General features: G+C 41.1%; 1 protein-coding gene across 1 annotated transcript in view; it reads left to right on the top strand.

Moving 5' to 3' along the window:
• Nucleotides 1-18,239, top strand: part of LOC135202102 (gamma-tubulin complex component 5-like) — a 348,462-nt gene that overhangs the window by 155,052 nt on the left and 175,171 nt on the right. Inside the window, exons 5-6 of the mRNA XM_064231354.1 lie at nt 13,398-13,563; nt 13,801-14,005. Coding sequence (XP_064087424.1) covers nt 13,398-13,563; nt 13,801-14,005 — 371 coding nt within the window. The remainder of the gene's footprint in view (nt 1-13,397; nt 13,564-13,800; nt 14,006-18,239) is intronic.

Below are 18,239 nucleotides of genomic sequence, written 5' to 3'. Positions count from 1 at the left end.
CGAAGAAGAGGAAGGAGATTTGGTCTCGTCAAGATGTCTAACTTCGCTTCTACGAAGGGAGCGTTCAATAGAATCCATGACTTGATGAATTCCAGAAAAAACTGTAATGGAGATTTCGGTGTCATAAAACGCCCTCGTCTGCTTTTGGGACTGCGCTGCTGAAGGGGAACATTAAGGTCCTACCTGTTGTAAGCCCAGTCTCTGATCAGGAATCCTGCCCCTTCCTCAATTTCTGCGGGAAAATCGGGAGACTATATGCTTGAATTCCTGGATTACTTTCTGTCATGTAAAACAAATGGGTAAGTTTCTCATTGACAAAGGTCTTAATAACATTTTATTCGCATAAGCGGATAAGCTCTCTTTATCAAAATTCGAAAGAGCTCTCATTCATTAGTTAGAGGCTCATCCAGGAAAAAGACTTGTAGACTACGTCCATGAAGTCTTATGTCCAATATCATAAGAAGCTTGAACTGTCCCTTTTCGATCCTCGGTTCACACTTGAGGATCTCCATTCGAATAATATTAATTCTTTCTCTTGGCAAAGAGAACGACAGTCGACGAGGAAAAAAATGTAGTAGAGAATTAGATGATCAAGTGACTACAATACTTACGTATTTTATCTTTGCGTCATATTACTAATGTAGGGTTCAAGTCATATACGCATATCGTAGTTACCTCTACAGATGGCAAACCGAAGGACTGTTATTGTAAGTGTATTTAATCGGTTCCTTCCTGCAAACTTCCAGGAGTTTCCAGTGTAAGGATAACTCTAAAAGATATTGTTACAACGACACCAACTTAGCGTCTGCATCTAGCGAATTATGTTTCGCTTAATATGCCTGCTTGAAAATTTCCTCCTGATCGATAATAGTAACAAACCTATTCCTTCATAGAATAGAGTAGCTGGTAACTCAGGCAGAATAGTGCGAGACGACGATAGAAGACAGGCTGCTGTCATTGTGGATGACGCAGTATACTTAATCGGTACTCCTGGCAACTTTCCAGGAGTTTCCCGATTTAACATTTGGTTAATTAAGCGTAGTGTTACGACAACACAAAATCAGCTTCTGTATTTAGCGAATTCTGTTTCGCTTAAATATGCCAACTTGAGAGTTTCTGTTCAAATAGTGGAAAATCTATTCCTTAGTAGAATAGAATAGCTGGCAACTCGGCATAATACTGCGAGAAGGTGAACGTAAGCTGCTGTAACTGTCAGTCTTTCACCAACTCAGTATCAGGTAGCTCGCTGTTGTACGCGGTCGGGTACGTCTTTCTCCCTCCCGGCGGGATTGATTGACGAACCGTATCTCTGCCCTACAATAATGGACTTTAGCCTCGGGTTGAGGGGATTTCTAGTAATCATGAATAAAACAAACGACTTCCTTTTACTAAGAAAGTTTTCAACAGAGATATCTCTTAGACCTGTTCGGCGCTGGTTACCGCACTGTAACAGAATTCTGTACGAGTCTACCGCGGTATAGCACTATAATAATGCTCTCCTGCTTATGCAAAGCGCAGCCTTATTAGGGAAGGAAGCATGCTGAGTGAGGGAATGGATGAGTTTGCTGGGGACCATTTCCTCGCTGGAGAAGCTTGTTTTTCCCTGAATAGACTGCAATTCAGACCTCTACAGTTTTTCCTAACGGAGAAATTGGAATAACATCAAAGATCTAGAAATAATTCTAAACATCTCTCAATGGCTTGAGGATCACCTCAGGTGATAGCGAGAGGGTGCCAGGCATCCGAACAGAGGTACAGTAGTACCTCGAGATACGAAAGGCTTAACTAACGAAAAATCCAAGTTACGAAAGCAAAGACGAAAAATTTTACTGCTCTACATACGAAAAAGTTTTCAAGATACGAAAGGTTTCTGAAGTCCGAGATTCGCCCCATAACAATTTTGAAACTTCGCGCCACACGCCGCCATCTTAGTTATAGTAGACTCGCCACCATCCTCCTGCTCTCCCATTGGTTCCTGATGCTAGCCAAGCCATGAATCCTTCTCTCTAATTGGACAGCATCCCTCCCATCATACATCTTCTATACATACGTACTACGTGTTGGCGTGCTTTACTTCGGCCACTTCGCATCCAAAACTTTACCGTACGCAATCGGCATTCGTTCGCTCCAACGATTTTGTTTAGTAACGTAAATTCGTTAGTGATTTCATTGCAGTTATGTAACATATTATCGTGTTGTGGTACTTTATCGTGTTGTGAGAACGTAACTTGATTACGTACAGTACGTAGAGTCATGGGTCCCAAGAAAGTTGCTGAAGTTCACAGAAAGAAGAGAATGCTTTCTATGGAGACAAAAATGGAGATAATAAAAAAGTATGAAGCTGGCTTGCGGTTGAGTGTGATCGCTAAGGAATACGGCCGAAATCCGTCGACGATAGGCACCATCCTTAAGCAGAAGGAAGCCATCAAAGCAGCTATACCTTCCAAGGGCGTCACTATTTTGTCCAACAAGAGGAGCCATGTGCATAATGAAATGGAAAGGCGGCTTCTTGTATGGATCGAGGACAAAGAAATCGATGGCGATACGATAACCGAGACGGCAATCTGCCAGAAGGCCAGCGCTATTTTCGAGGTTTGATTGCCCAAGCCAAAGACGACGGCGGAGAGGGGACAACAACGGCAACCCCAGAGTTCAAGGCTTCTCATGGGTGGTTCGAAAAATTCCGTAAACGGACTGGCATCCATTCGGTGGTGAAGAAATTGAAATTACGTAAACTATAAAAAAGTAAAACGAAATGTAAAAATCAAAAAAAGACAAAATAAATTTTATTTTAAGTTTTTGTAAAGTTAAGTGTTACAGTTTTTTTTGTTAATGTGTTTGTAAAGTTTAGTTTGTTTTTTGACATTTTTTGTGTTTCGTAAAGTTAAGTGTACGTATCTGCTGTTTGTCCTCCTCCTCCTCCTCTGCCGCCACTTTCGGAGATAGCCTCACTTGAAAGGTAAGCTTTCGACATTTACGTTCAGTAATAAATATTTCTTGTACACTAATATACACTTTATTTACAGTTTGGATTTTTATCTTAATTTAGGTATTGAATGGTCCAAATTGTTGTTGTATTTCATTGTTTATAGGTCAATTTAGCTTTATTATGAAATTTTAATGGGGTGTTTTTGGAGGGCTTGGAACGGATTAGCCATTTTACATGTAAAATGTGTTCCAAGATACGAAAAACTCATTATACGAAGGCCGCCTCGGAACGGATTAATTTCGTATCTCAAGGTACTACTGTACAGATGTCCTGGCACATAGTCTAAAAGAATTGGAAGCCAAATTGATTGGCTCTCCAGTTCCTCGAGAGTGAGTTTTGACCGAGTGGTCCAAATCATCTCAGATAATTTCTCAGCTCTCTCATATCTCAAGAAGAGAGAGTTGGTTATGGGCTTGGGCACAGAACGTAACGATCCTCAAGAGGTTCATTAAACAAACAAATGCACGTCCGTGCGGATCTTCTCGATCGAAGGCAGCAACTACTGACGTCTGAGTAATCCTCACTTAGAAGTATGTCGAAAGTTGGGGAGAGACTGCGGGCGTCCTTTCGTAAAGTTTTTCGTAATATTGAAGATGAAGAAGCTTCCTCTAAGTTGCTCCCTTATTCACCGATCCGAGAGAATTAGCAATAGTCCGCCACCCCATTTTGGCCTTCGAGAGGCTGGATTCACAGAGGTCATGTAATTCAGAAGAGAATTGTCCAAAGAACCCCTTCCCGAGAGAATCGGTCTAATCTAACATCATTACTTAGTGAAGTATCTAATAATCTCTCCACTCTTGAGTCTGAATGCGTTCAGACTGTCGAGAACGAGAAAATCTTCAAGATTAATGCAAGTCTCATGGCCAAGGCAAAGCAGTGCTGCCTATTTTGCAATGTACCAATCGGAGAGGGCCGTTTCTGGAGATAGTGCAGAAAAATGACTGTTCCTCCACTTCGACCTCTGTGAATTACTTTATGGTCTTATCTTTCCATCTGAAGTATGAGATAACTCGCAGTCCTAACTATTTGTAGAAAATGGAAATATGTTGTTGACGCCGGCCTAGGCTCAGAGAGTCGGATCTGTCAAACAACAAAGCCCTTCACGATCTTTGAGGTCTGTGGAAATCTTGAAATTGTCTAGATCGAAGGTTCCGGCATGGAACTTAGACGTAGTCTGAAGTTTCTGATGTCAAAAGCATTTCGAACCTATCCTTTCTGCGAACTTAATACACGTGACCAGAAAGGCTAACTTTCTAACCATTCTAGCTACGGCAAAGAGGGTTAGTGAGGTTTTAGCCATCATCAGAGGTTTTGGCTTTAAAGGACATTATGCGGTTTGTCCCTCTAAGCCTTCCGTTCTTTGCTAAGAACGAAAACCTGTCTAACCATTGACCCAGAGGCTTGGAGATCAAGGGGATGGCACAAATTATTGGGCAAGTGCAATAGAGAGTCCTGTGCCCTGTCGGGGCTCTCAAGTTTTATCTTGATAAAACTATAGAAAGTCGAGGTCAGTCGGACAATCTGCGGTGTTCCGTAAAAAGACCAGACTTGCCCATATCCAAGAACGCCCTGGCGTTATAGTTAAGGAGCTCTTTTAAAGAGGCTATTTCATTGTGTTTGAACAAAGATTTGAAATCTTTTAACTGAATGCTTCACGAGGTGAGGGCGCGGCCTCGGAAGCATTTCAATAGAACATGACACTCAGTTAACATCCTGAGTGCCACGTTTTAGCGAAGCAACTCTGTGTTCGCTTCACACTCCCAGCGGGATGTGAAGGCGCATATGAGATCTGCGAATCGCTAGGACCATACATATCCGTTAGAAAATTATTGGGGCAGGAAGCAGCACGAATCCTATCCTATAGAAAAGGGATAGGTGTGCTTTTAACTTTGGAGGGTCGGTCGCTTGAGGCGCTTTCTCTTAAGCCTTAGAAGTTATGGGACTAACTTTGATAGGTTAGGTCAGGTGGTGTTTTTAGCTTCGTTGCCCCCACAGTATGGTCAATATGGTCTAGTCACATTGTGGTCACGCTCCCGTTGACAGATCATCTAGAACTCACCAGCTATATAGGTCATGTCCTTGCTGGAGACTCTAGTAAAGCAGAAGCAGACTTGAGTGACAGTAATCACGAAGTCAGCTATGCTAACAGGTAAGGAACCAAGATGTCAATCATCTGCATGTAATTTGTTTTCCTAAAATCCTTCTATTCCTGTCCCTTCCCCCCTCCACCTCCAATGGTGGGATTCAGCTATATTATATCTGACAGGTAAGTTTTTCATGAACAAAATTTGTTATTGTCATGATACAATAAAGTTTTGTTCATACTTACCTGGCAGAGATTATATAATTAAGTACCCACCCACCTCCCCTCAGGGGACAGTGGTATGAAAAATCTGAATAGAAAATGGGAATGGTTCCTGATATCCGCCTCCCAGCGGCGGGAATGGGTACTAACCACCTGCCTGCCCACTGCGTGTGCCGGGAGTTTTGAAATTTTGTCGGACTTCGGAGAATACAGCTATATATATATCTGCCAGGTAAGTATGAACAAACTTTATTGTATCATGACAATAACATGTTTTCATTATTGAAAGACTTTCCTTCTTCATTGCAAGCTCTGACTTTCTCGTCGAGTAGCAATGAAATAATGGAATATCTTTTTCAGTCCTCTCTGGAACACCAGAGATTAGAGCCGTCTTCACTGGTTGGTGTCATCGGCAGGAATTTTTCTATGATCGGAATAATGGGAGTTTACTTTTCTCGATTCAACTGTGAAGACGTAGGTCCACATTCACCTTAGTCATTCACTAAGTACCGTAGTATTGTTTCTCCTTGATTGAGATTCAGCTACTGATGAGAAACTTCTGTCTTTCCCTCACAAGGACCTTGCTCTATAGAAGTCATTTGACTCATCTAATGTACACATGCCTCACAAGCATCATCTCATCTCTCAACATTGTTAGGGAACAAAATAGATGATTTGTATGGTTGTTCTCAACATCACCCTTCAAAGGGCGGGTGTCATGGCGTGACTATGTTTTGAACGCGCGGAAATGCAATCATTCAGTGTCTGTTGACGAGTCCGAATCCTTCATGATCTCCTGCGCTGTGAATATTGTATTGGTTGATCCAGATCAGTCTTTACTTTGACCTATTGGTTGTTGCTGTACCCATGAAGGATCGACACTCTTCATTGAGTGTCGATACCTTTATCCACTGAAGACTGCCAATGCAGAAGTGTCTAATGACACGTCTTTCTCTGAGTTTTACGAGATTGTGAGAGACTTCTCTGCAGTTGGATATGTCCATCATTGGCTGGGTACATTTCATCACTCCGAATATGTCGGACCAGAAGATAGATGAGGTTTCATTGCGACCATATTTATATCTTTCTTCCTTTCGGTCTATCCACAGGTACTTGAGACCTCTTTTCCTTGGACCGGTGGTAGATGCTCACAGCTTGTGTTTGCCTACCTGGCTCCTTCAAGAGGACAAGTTGCATCTCGTGTATGGTGTGCGGTTTTAGAGGTAAGAAGGATGTGAGAGTGACTGGCCTCTCCACCTTTTCCTCCTCGTCCCTCAGGTTGAGGATAGGATTTGAACTTACACTTGCTGGTCAGGCGATTGATGTGGTAAGCTTGCTCATTGAGCTTCCTTTCTATTTTTCTGATCAGATTCATAGAAGCAATCGCTCTCCTTCTTCTAGCAGGGGGGAGAAGGAGACTGGCAATAATGCAAACCCTTCCCAGAACTTTGCATTAATGCCTCTGACTCTAAATATTCTTCCCAGCTTTTTTTCGGATGAGTTACGATTCCTCACTCATTTCAAAAAGGCCCAGAAGCTTGACTCTTGATCATGCAGCTCCTATACTCTGAACAAGTTGTCAGAGGCAGGGCCTTCCTCCTCACTCTTACGACCAGGAGGAATAACCCAGGTGTGCAGAACTCCAGTCAGCTTTGAAAGCTCACTCACATTCCTCCCACCAATCAGTGAGTCTTCCTTAGGTAAAGGACCGAGGGTTTGTATATCGTGTAGAAACAAATCACAATTTTTGAAAGTAAATTGTATTTTTCCTAACTATACAAACCAGAAGTCTTTACATTAATACCCACCTCATACCACCCCTCAATCTGAAACCTGGGCCAAAAGGCAAAGTGGAGTGTCTACATCTTGGCAGGTGGGCCAACCCACATACCAGATGGTAGTTACTGCCTAACCACCTTGTTCAAGAATTAAATGGCTGTATTCCAGCCTACACTGAAAGTAATTCCTTATGTAAAGGACTTCAGGTTTGTATAGTTAGAAAAAATACAATTTACTTTAAAAAATTGTGATATTTCTAATAGAATCTATGACGAATATGGAAACTGTATGAGGAACTACAGAGGCGTCCCACATTAATGATTTAATATTGACTAGCTTCTAATAACAGCTTCCTTTATATCACTACAGGGCTGTCATTATGCAGGACCCTAAGTTGTTTCACACTAACCTGCAGAATTAATATTTGCATGTACCCTTCATGCCCATTAACTAGATGACAAGCCTTCCTACATTGAATCCTAAACATTCAATACACATTAAAGCACAGTATACATATATAATACAGCCACATATATATCCTCAAATACATATATATATATACGGAGTTTAAACCAAAAACAACAGGGAACAAGCCAAATGGTCTCTAAGAAGTTAGGCCCCTGTAGATTGTTCCTGGTGGTTATAAAGTCAAAATGACCTGATTCCCCACCACCCCTGTTGGGGGAACGACGTAGTCGTTGTCCCTCCAACACTGATCATTCCCCTTTTTCTTTTGTCGCTGTCCCGTGCATCCGACACTCGACAGCTCTACGTTGTATTGGGCGACAATCAAACTGTTAGTTATTGTACATTTGTCTGCATTATAATGGAAGATTTATCAAGTCATAGCAGCGCGGCTTCATCAGCTTCAACGAACACAAGGTGCTGCACTTCTTGCTGCAAACGGCTAATGTTAAACTTGATTTTGACAGTCATACTATTTGTTCTAATTGTAGGAGGTATGACTGCTTCGAAATTAGCAGCAATCAATATAAGGACTGCTCTGACTTGCAACGTCAGGAGTATGTGACTTTCACTTAGTCAGTAATTATTAGGAGTAATAATAGCAAGCTTAGGACTAAGAGTAAGCGCAGGGCTGCAGATGTGCCTGTCCGTTCCTACACATGGATGTGCAAGATCTTGCTGTGTTACCAGATCTTGCAGTATTAGCAGATCTCACAGCGTAACCAGATCAGTGTGAGAGTTTATATGATGACTCGGTCAGACCGGTTGCATCATCGGATTGTGAGGTAGGCCAAACAATGAGATCAGGTGTATCTTTCAATGATTTGAGTTCTATTCTTGGTAATTATAGAGATATTGTAGATAGTCGGATCAAAGATTTAGCTGATGTTGTTAGGGATTTGGCTAATCATGTTTATTCCAGCTCCCCCTGGTCCTGTTATGGCTTCGCCTGCGAGCGATTCCACCACAACACAGTCTGTGCATTCGTTACCACACCATTCCACAGGTAGTGGGAATGTTTTGAGTGGAGTGCATAGCAGGACCATGGTTTCCAGAGTCTCCCTTTCCCCTGATATTCAGCTAGATAGGGATAGTGTTGTGGATCTTGAAGGTGATTGGGAAGATCTGTGTAGGCCTAGGTCGGGTTGTTATGTTAATGAGATTATGTTCCAGGCCATGCGATCACGTATTTTATGGGATGGGTGAGCTCTTAGACCTATAGAGAAATGATCTCATATGCAGATTTTTGGTTTCTGTTGGGTTAAGTCAGGATCTGGATCATCTTTTTGAATGCTTGATGGTTGGGGGAATTATCCTCCTAGTTCCAGACCCACAGGCATTGGCAGTGGATGCTTTTCTTCTGGATGGGTCAGACAAGGAAATGTATGCTTTCCCTCCGTTCAGCCTGATAAAGCAAGTGCTGAACAAGTTCCTTGTACACAGCAACGTCTCTCTGATCTTGGTGGCCACCTTCTAGCTATCAAAGGAATGGTTCCCTGATCTCGTAGATCTATTGGTGGACTTCCCGAGGCTGCTTCCTCAAAAGAAGCAACTACTCAGACAACCACACTTCCACAGATTGCACCAAAACTTAGTCTTCTCTAGCCCTGACAGTATTCAAACTGTCCAGAAACTCTGAGAAACAAAGGGTTTTCTAAGGGAGTTCGAGGCTATCTCCATGTGTAGGAGAAGATCTAACAATGTGTATCAGAATAAGTGGAGAATCTTCAGAGAGAGGTGTAAGAATTCCAGTATCTCTTCTTCTAAGACCACTGTGATGCAAGTAGCCCATTTTTTGCCTCATTTAAGGTCAGTAAGAAACCGGTCTTCCTCTACCATTAACCCTTAAAAGCCGAAGTGGTATAATAAAAATCGTCTCCCTTATACTGAGGGGGTCTCGGAGTGAGCGCCAAAGCGGAAAAAATATTTTTTTCAAAAAATCACAGCGCGCTTAGTTTTCAAGATTAAGAGTTCATTTTTGGCTCCTTTTTTTGTCATTGCTTGAAGTTTAGTATGCAACCATCAGAAATGAAAAAAAATATAATTATCACATATAAATAAGTAATGCGATATATGATAGCTCGAAAGCAAAATTTCATATATAATTGTATTCAAATTGCGTTGTAAGCAAAACTGTTAAAGCTAACGAGTTAATTTTTTTAGTTGTATTGTACACTAAATTGCGATCATTTTGGTATATAACACATTGTAAAACGACCAAAGCAAGACAGAGAAAATATTATCACAAAATGATGCATGAATTCGTAATGGGCGGACATAAATATTTTTTTTGTCAAAAATTCACCATAAATGTAAATATTGTTCTAGAGACTTCCAATTTGTTTCAAAATGAAGATAAATAATTGAATATTGCTATACTGTAAGAATTTAAGCTTACAATTGCAGTTCTCGACCATTTCGGACGAGTTAAAGTTGACTGAATGTCGGATTTAAATTTTTTTTTATATGGAAATATTTCGAAAATGAGAAAAGCTACAACCTTCAATTATTTATGTTGTATTCTACATGAAATTGCACACATTTTCATATATAAAACTCTATGAAACGGAGCAAATATTCCAAGAATGCGACGTACGCATTTCAGAGATTTGCGGCGGAGAATCCGCGCGCGGAGGGATGAAAAGCTTTTTTTTTAATTTTTTTTTTAAATTCACCATAAATCTAAATATTGTGCTAGAGACTTTCCAATTTGTTTCAAAATTAAGATAAATGAGTGAAATATTACTAGACTGTAAGAGTTTTAGCTTACAATTGGCGTTTTTCGACCATTTTCGGTCGAGTCAAAAGTTGACCAAACAGGATTTTTTTTCTATTGTGACTTTATTAATGCCAAATACTTTGACAAAAAATGAGAAAATGCTAAACCAACCAATTCAATTTTTTATTGTATTCTACATGAAATTGCACACATTTTCATATATAAAACTCTATGAAACGGAGCAAATATTCCAAGAATGCGACGTAACGCATTTCAGAGATTTGCGGCGGAGAATCCGCGCGCGGAGGAAGGAAAGCTTTTTTTTTTAAATTCACCATAAATCGAAATATTGTGCTAGAGACTTCCAATTTGTTTCAAAATTAAGATAAATGACTGAATATTACTAGACTGTAAAGAGTTTTAGCTTACAATTGCGTTTTTCAACCATTTCGTCGAGTCAAAGTTGACCAAACGGGATTTTTTTTCTATCGTGATTTATATGCAAATATTTCAGAAATGAGAAAAGCTACAAACCTTCGATTATTTTTAGTTGTATTCTACATGAAATTTCGCACATTTTCATATATAAAACTTTATGTAACGGCTAATTTAAAATGGTGCAAACATTACGACAATCGCACGCTATGATTTTTTTGGAAGAGTTACCGCGCGGACGTAAGGAAGAGGTTTTTTTTTTCATAAATTCACCATAAATCGAAACTATTGTGCTAGAGACTTCAAAATTTAGTTGCAAAATGAAGGTAAATGATTGAAATATTACTAGAAAATATAAGAGTTTTAGCTACAATTGCGTTTCGACCACCATTTCGGTAGAGTCAAAGTTGACCAAAGGTTGAAATTTTGGCAACTTATCGTTATTTAATATGAAAATATTTTCAAAACTGATAAAAGCTCAAACCATGGGTTGTTTTTTAGTTGTATTGGGCATGAAATTGCACACATTTCATATATAAAACTTTTAATGTAATGGCTATTTAAAACTGCAAACATTACGACAATCGCAGGTATGATTTTTTTCGGAAGGAGTTTACCGCGCCGACTTAAGGAAAAAGTTTTTTTCATAAATTTCACCATAAATCAAAATATTGTGCTAGAGACTTCCAATTTGTTGTAAAATGCAGGTAAATGATGAATTATTAGAATAATAGAGTTTTAGCTTACAATTTGCGTTTTCGACCATTTCGGTAGTCAAAGTTGACGCGCAGGTTTAAATTTAGGCACTTATCGCTTATTTATATGAAAATTAAAATTTCAAAACTGATAAAAGCTACAACCATGGGTTGTTTATTGTTGTATTCTACATGAAATTGCACACATTTCCATATATAAAACTCTATGTAATGGCTAATATAAAATGGTGCAAAAATTATGTCAAAGTGACAAAATAATTTCTGAGATGTGTTGCTGATGCTTTTTAGTGTGAGAAGAAAGAAATTCACGGTTGTGCGCCTGGGTAACGCTTGTAAACAAAACAACAGCTTGATCCGTGAACTCCCAGCATCCCTCAGGGTGTGTGATTCAAAAGTGTTTGCCAAGTACGCCTATAACTATTTTTCCGCGAATTTTTAGAAATACTTTTTTGCGTCGACGTTTCATATGTCAATTAAGCAGCCAACAGACAATTTTCGTCAACGTTTAATATGTCCAATAGGCGTTTAAGGGATAATTTAACGATAATATTACTTTCAGTATTACATGAAGTTGTCTGCTGTTTCAAAGTAAGGATTATCTTACCTGGAGGTTGATGTGAAATTTCATGTTAATCATCCTACTTTCGTAATTACTAATGGGCTGGAAATGAGATCCTTTGCTACGTCCAAGGAAACTGCCAATCAAGATGGTATCAATTTGGTGACCGTTCGATGTATTATTGATCCTTAATGGATTACTCAACTGAACAAACCAGTGCAAGGTATTCTTTGAGGTAGGTCTTGTTCCGTTTGGCACACACAACAAGACTTTAAAAGTTGCCCTATTATTTTAGTGTGCCTTCAAACCTTTAAAAATAGACTTGAATCCTTAACCCTTAGTCAGTCAACTTTTTACATTTGTGAGATCCTTTGATTAACTGTGATATTAACTTGATGAAAACCTTCGTAACTTTATCTTTTCACAGCTATTAATTTTTGTCTCATTGATTGATAGTTTTCTTCTATTTTTTAGGATTTGAGGTATTCGAAGCATAGGGGGATTTGGTAGCCAGTGCCTAGGATACCAAACATTTGGGCGGCATCGTTGTCTTCCAGGGAATGTACTAGTCCAAGATAGTTTTTTACTTTGCTGGGATTATTACTTCATTTTGCCTCAGATTCCCTTAATAAATGCTTGATCTTTTTGCATTCATATTTTTTCATCTCTCTATTATTTTCGAGTACTGCCACGCCGTTGCATGATAAGATGAGTGGCAATCAGAGGCAGTATTTTCCTGCTACAACTCTTATCAGGTAAGGAATCAACAAAAATTGTAATTTATGTTGACAAAGTTTTTTCTATTCTCAGTCTGTGTATTTTTATGAATCTGAGGTAGAATTATCCATGCTTCCCACCTTCCCGCAATATAGAAATCAGCTATATAATTACTGGGGAAATTGTATGATTAAAAATGACATTTTCATAATAAAATAAAGTTTTTAATTATACTTTCCCAGTAATTATATAATCAGATTATACTTACCCAGTAATTATATAATCAGATCATACCCAGTAATTATAGAATCGGAGCCCACCCTCTGTCCCTTAGCATGGATTTATGTTGATGAGCATAAACAAACTCAGCTCTTTGCTGTGTTGTTGTTCTCTCTTACCCCAAAAGTGGGCGGGGTATTGTTACCTAACAAAAACAATTAGAAAATTATAGTGACCCGCGAATTTTGGGATTTTAACTGCTGGCCAGTGAAACTCTTAGCTATATAATTATTGGGTACTTATAATTAAAACTTTATCATGAAAATATTTTTTTTCACTTTTCTTTGTCAGTGTCAAGCATTTCCTGCATCAAGAAGTACCTAAATCCTCACAGCCACTTCCTTTGCACACTAAATTTAATTGTATAACCAATGATTTTGTAACTGTTGATTTTAGTCTTGAATTGCATTGTATTTACTATGGTTTTATGACAGGGAGAAAGCTAAAGGTGAAGAAAGATCGCAGCTTCTGTCCGAGTGGGTGGTCATGCGTGAAGTTCTATGGGTTCTGATGTGTCCTGTGTCGTCTTATATCTTCCAGCAGAATGAGAAAGGGGACTTCGTTATGAAAAATAAAATGACACTTCCAAGCTTGACTCATGTGAGTCTACCTTGCAGTCTCATATGTATGGCTGTTGCAATTTTGTTGTTGAGGTAGCCTAGTAAAAGGATTGATTGAATTAAAGTCTAATTCAACTACATAGGAACTTATGAAGGAAAACATCATCCAAGTAACCTTGTTGTGAAATCCAGTTTTTTTAGACAATTTTTTTTATAGTCAGCAATGGAAAGAACATTATGCTACTGCAAATTATAATTTTGAAAACTTATTTTTCAGGGAGCAATTGTTTCCCTTCTTGAGGATCTCTGTGAGCCTTTAAAACAATTGAGTGAACTTGATATATTTATGAGGAACATTGAGAATCCTGAGGGTAGTCCTCCAACACCAGTAACATTGCTTGCATATGTGGCTGGATTAAGACACTGGCGCAGGCAATTCCAGATGCACCTCACTTCTCTAGAAAACATTGTTAAAAAGCAAGGTTAGTGTTTATCCAATTACCATAATGGGGCATCACTAGAGGGCACTTAGTTTGACTGGAAGCTCTTAAGAGTTGAGTGTAAAACACGCATCTTCTGATGAAACCTTGGCCCAAATTTTTATCACTGAAGAGATTGACATACTGATTTTGTTGCTAGAATTTCCCTTGTACTGTATTATGCATAACACTTCATCAGAGCTAGGTATGGCCAAATTACTGCAAGGTAGTAGTTTGACTTAATGAAATACTGAAGAATTTATATAGCGGCTCAATGGGGTCAGTGTTTCAGTGTGGCTGTAGAATAGACAGATTAACTTTGGAGAATTATTATTTTCCCTCTGTTTTCTGAGAGAACAGTTTGATTTTCCCTCTGTTTTCTGAGAGAACAGTTTGTAATTTTATTACTTTATTTATTGTTCCTATACAATATACAAAGAATTGGTCTTTACATAAAGCCTTTTAACTTTTAAACAAGGTGTTTAGGTAGCTAACTACCGTTCAACTGGCAGGAGTCCCACCTGCCTGGATGGTAAGCTGCCAACGATGCTGTTGGTTGCCGACCCTTCTTCCTCTTTCCTTCCTCCGTTTGAAACTTCCCTGCCTTGCTGTCACCCCTACGGGAGCAATCTCCCCTTCATTGTCTTGCTTACTTCATCAAGTGGAAGTCAGTGTTGGGGACCGGGTAATCATGATGACCCCTGCTCGGTCTTCTTGGTTCACTCAGAGGGGGAGGCATCCCCTTCGGAGTGAGAGGAGACTGCTGCCCCTAACCCGACTTTTTCCTCTTCAGGAGAGACTGAGGAACTCTGAGAGATGTGGCTCACTAGCCGTCTTGGGTGTTCCTTCTGTGCCCCTAGGGCCTTTTGAGTCACCAGAAATCTTCTCATGCCTCTGTGATGCCCCTAGTGACTCACGCTACGATAACTGCCACCACTACGTCAGTTGTGATGACTGCCTTTGCCAAGACAACAACCAGTGTAACAATGCATGCCCCGCCTTTGACTATCCCAGCTGTCGTTGACCATACTTCTGCGCATGCTCTTGCAAGGGCTTACCTTATTGTAACCCTTCCTTCTACTGTGTCTGTTGCTCGCCCAGCTTCTCTGGGCGTTCTTGAAGATGATTTGGAAGAAGTCAAAGAAGAGGAGTTGCAAGGTGTCGTCATTATGGCCGTCTTCGTCTGCTGCTGCCTCTCGAAACCAGTTTGAGAAGCTGACTTCCAGGACTGGAGTAAAGCAGTCCCCAGCTTACAGCGGGGGATCTGTTCTTGAGACGCGCCATAAGCCAAAAATAGGTCCCCATTAAGCCCGGAAGATCATTAAAAATCCAGAGAAAACCTAACTTTTAATGCTTTGAGTGTATTAGAAACTATGTAAAATGCATTTTTGGAGTCATTTCTTCCGTCAGATTGGCGCTGTAAATGCCTTAAACCTGGAACTAATTTTTGATGAAAATAATTGAAAATGTTGTAACCTTGGAACGTCATAAGCCAACCCGTCGTAAGCCGGGGACTCCCTGTAGTGCCTATCTCTTCCTGGGTCTCTTTGGCCACTCGGGCAGAGGAAGCTACTGTTGATTGTTCTGGTCAGGAGCTTTGAGTACGTGGACCTCCAAGCTGGGCTAAGTCACTCTGGGTACTCTGGTTTTGCTGAAACCTTTAGTCACCTTTGCCAGCACTGGGGAGTCAGGTCCAGGGTCTGGTTCAGGCACTACTAGAGAGAAGGGGACTTAAGCATGTAGGTACTTCATCACCCCCTGCCAGTGCTCGCTTGAGTACTTGACCAGTATCCATTCAGGTGTATCCAGCTCGAGAGTCCAAGTACCCAGAGAAGCTTCGAAGAGGTCCCCACACATTGTTCTTCTTGTGTCAGGAGGTTACAGCCTAGTAGAGGACTGGATTATGTCATGAAGACAGCCTGAGTTCATACCTGGGACTACATGACTGCTCTCCCCTGGTCAGCCCCCCATTTGCATTCTCATGAACTGGCCCGCTCACCTGTTGACAGCCTCTGCTTACCTTTGCATGAACCCGCGAGCTTTCCTCGGAACAGCACCCTGCCACTTCCACATGTGCAAGGATGCTCTCTTGCGTTTGCGATCGCCCACTGTTTTCCTATCCTGCCAGGAAAGAGTGCTTGATCCCTCTCACCTATCCCCTCACCTCCTAGGGTTATACTGGGAGGTGTGAGTTGGATAAGCAGGACTCTACCTGGGATGTCACATCCCAATCTAGCCCCACCATGAAGGCTTATGCTCCAGGTTAGGTTTGCGAATCATTTTGGATGTATGCCCAAGTGGTTGAGAAGGGATCCAAGGTTCTTCCTCCTGCAAGGAGAGTAGATCAGGAGGACTGTGCCCTGGAAGGACCCTAGGGTCCTCTTTCCCAAAACTTGGACACCCCTCTGTAGGGACCGAAGAAGGAACCCAAAGCTACAGTGAGGTTGCCATGGTCCATGATTACCGAGGGGGTTTTGGAGGAAGTGAACAATGGTTTCTGGGCAGTTGAGTTTGCTTTGCTTTAATTGCTCAGACAAGCTACTTCTTCCTTTTCTGCTCAACAGAAGCGTTATTACGCCATTGAAGGGTCTTTACTGGTGAAACAGGCTGCCCTGGACCTGGTCAGTCTAGGTCTGGGTCAATTGCTGCAGCAGCTTGGTCCAGAGAGTATCTCACAGCAAGAGTCAGCAAGCCTGGAAGCTACTATTATGGCGGCATTCACAGTGTCCAAGGTTGCCTCCTCATCAGGTACTATCACTCCAGGGGAATACTACACCCTCCTCTCTCTCGTGAATAACTAAGATCTGTGAATTCTTTAAATCCATTTAAAAATGATTATACCCAAGTATTTTAATAGTTTTGTTGCAAAATGTGCATTTAGTCATGAAAATTATATGAAACTACAGTAATTTGTAAATAATTTTCATTTAAAAATACTGTGAATAGGCAATTTTCTGCCAATAATGGACATGTACGGTTCATAGAAAACTCCACTAATAGGCAAGTCCGTGAATCGCGAGTCCATGAATGGGGGCATCTACTGTACCCATCCATCAGTCCTCTTGTGTCAGCTTGAACCCATTTGCACAGGATATGTCTGTTTAGATATCTCGATGATTGGCTGGTACTGGCGAGCTCTCGATCGCAATTGCCCCAGGACAGGGATCAACATCTCAAGTTTTGCTGCAACCTGGGGATCGTGGTAAATTTTGGGAAGTCCGATCTCACACCCAAACAGAGGATAAATTACCTGGGCATGCTGATATACACAGCAGCAGCAAGAGTCTTCATCTCAGACTCACGTATCAGTGGATTCCAGGAGCCAGTGCAGTTGTTCCTGTCTTGACAGGAGCAACCAACTTGGCAGTGGAAAGGTGTCCTCGGCCACCTGTCATCCTTGCAGAAGTTGGTTCTTCATGAGCAGCTACACCTTTGTTCTCTCCATTGGAGAATGAAGGAGTTTTGGTCTCCAGCTTGGGACTCCCCATCCCTTCCCATATCCTGGAGGCTAGACTACAGGAGCCTTGAAATAGGGGTGTCTCTGCACACTCCCCTTCCTGAGATGCTTCTGTTCTCAGATGCTTCAAGTGAAGGATGGGGTGCACACCTGGAAGAGTTGCTGATTTAAGATGTGGAGCCAAATGACAAGCACCTTCACATCAATATCTTGGAGCTCAAGGCAGACTTTCTCTCTCTCTGCAAGAGTTTCAGGATCAAGTAATGGGACAACACCACAGCAGTGGCATACTTCAACAAGCAGGGAGCCTAGTGTCTCTTCTGCTACAACCGTTGACATTGTAGTTGCATGAGTGGGCAGTAGCACACTTGGTAGAGCTGTCAGTCAGATGCATTCCAGGCAAGAGGAAGGAATGTAGTGGCCGACAAGCTCAGTCACCATGATCAAGTGATAGGGGCAGAGTGGTCCTTTCACACTTACATAATAAAAAGGTTGTTCAATATATGGGGATTTCCATCTATTGATCTGTTTGCCACCTAGCATAACAGAAAGTCTCAGTTGTTCTGTTCCTTCATGCTCATGCACAACAAGAAAAACTTCAAGTGTTCTGTCCGCCATTCATGGGCCGCTGCAGAGGATGCCTCACAATGCCCATGGGACAATCTGAATGCTTATGCCTTACCCCTGTTTTTCAGATACACAGGGTGATCAACAGGGTAATGATCACCCTGAATCTAAGAATGACCCTGGGGGCTCCCAAGAGGCCATCTCTTTGTTGGT

This window comes from Macrobrachium nipponense, chromosome 30, assembly GCF_015104395.2.
Source record: "Macrobrachium nipponense isolate FS-2020 chromosome 30, ASM1510439v2, whole genome shotgun sequence".
Lineage (NCBI taxonomy): Eukaryota > Metazoa > Arthropoda > Malacostraca > Decapoda > Palaemonidae > Macrobrachium > Macrobrachium nipponense.
Note: the sequence above shows the minus strand (reverse complement) of the source record. Positions and strands in the feature narration are given on the sequence as shown.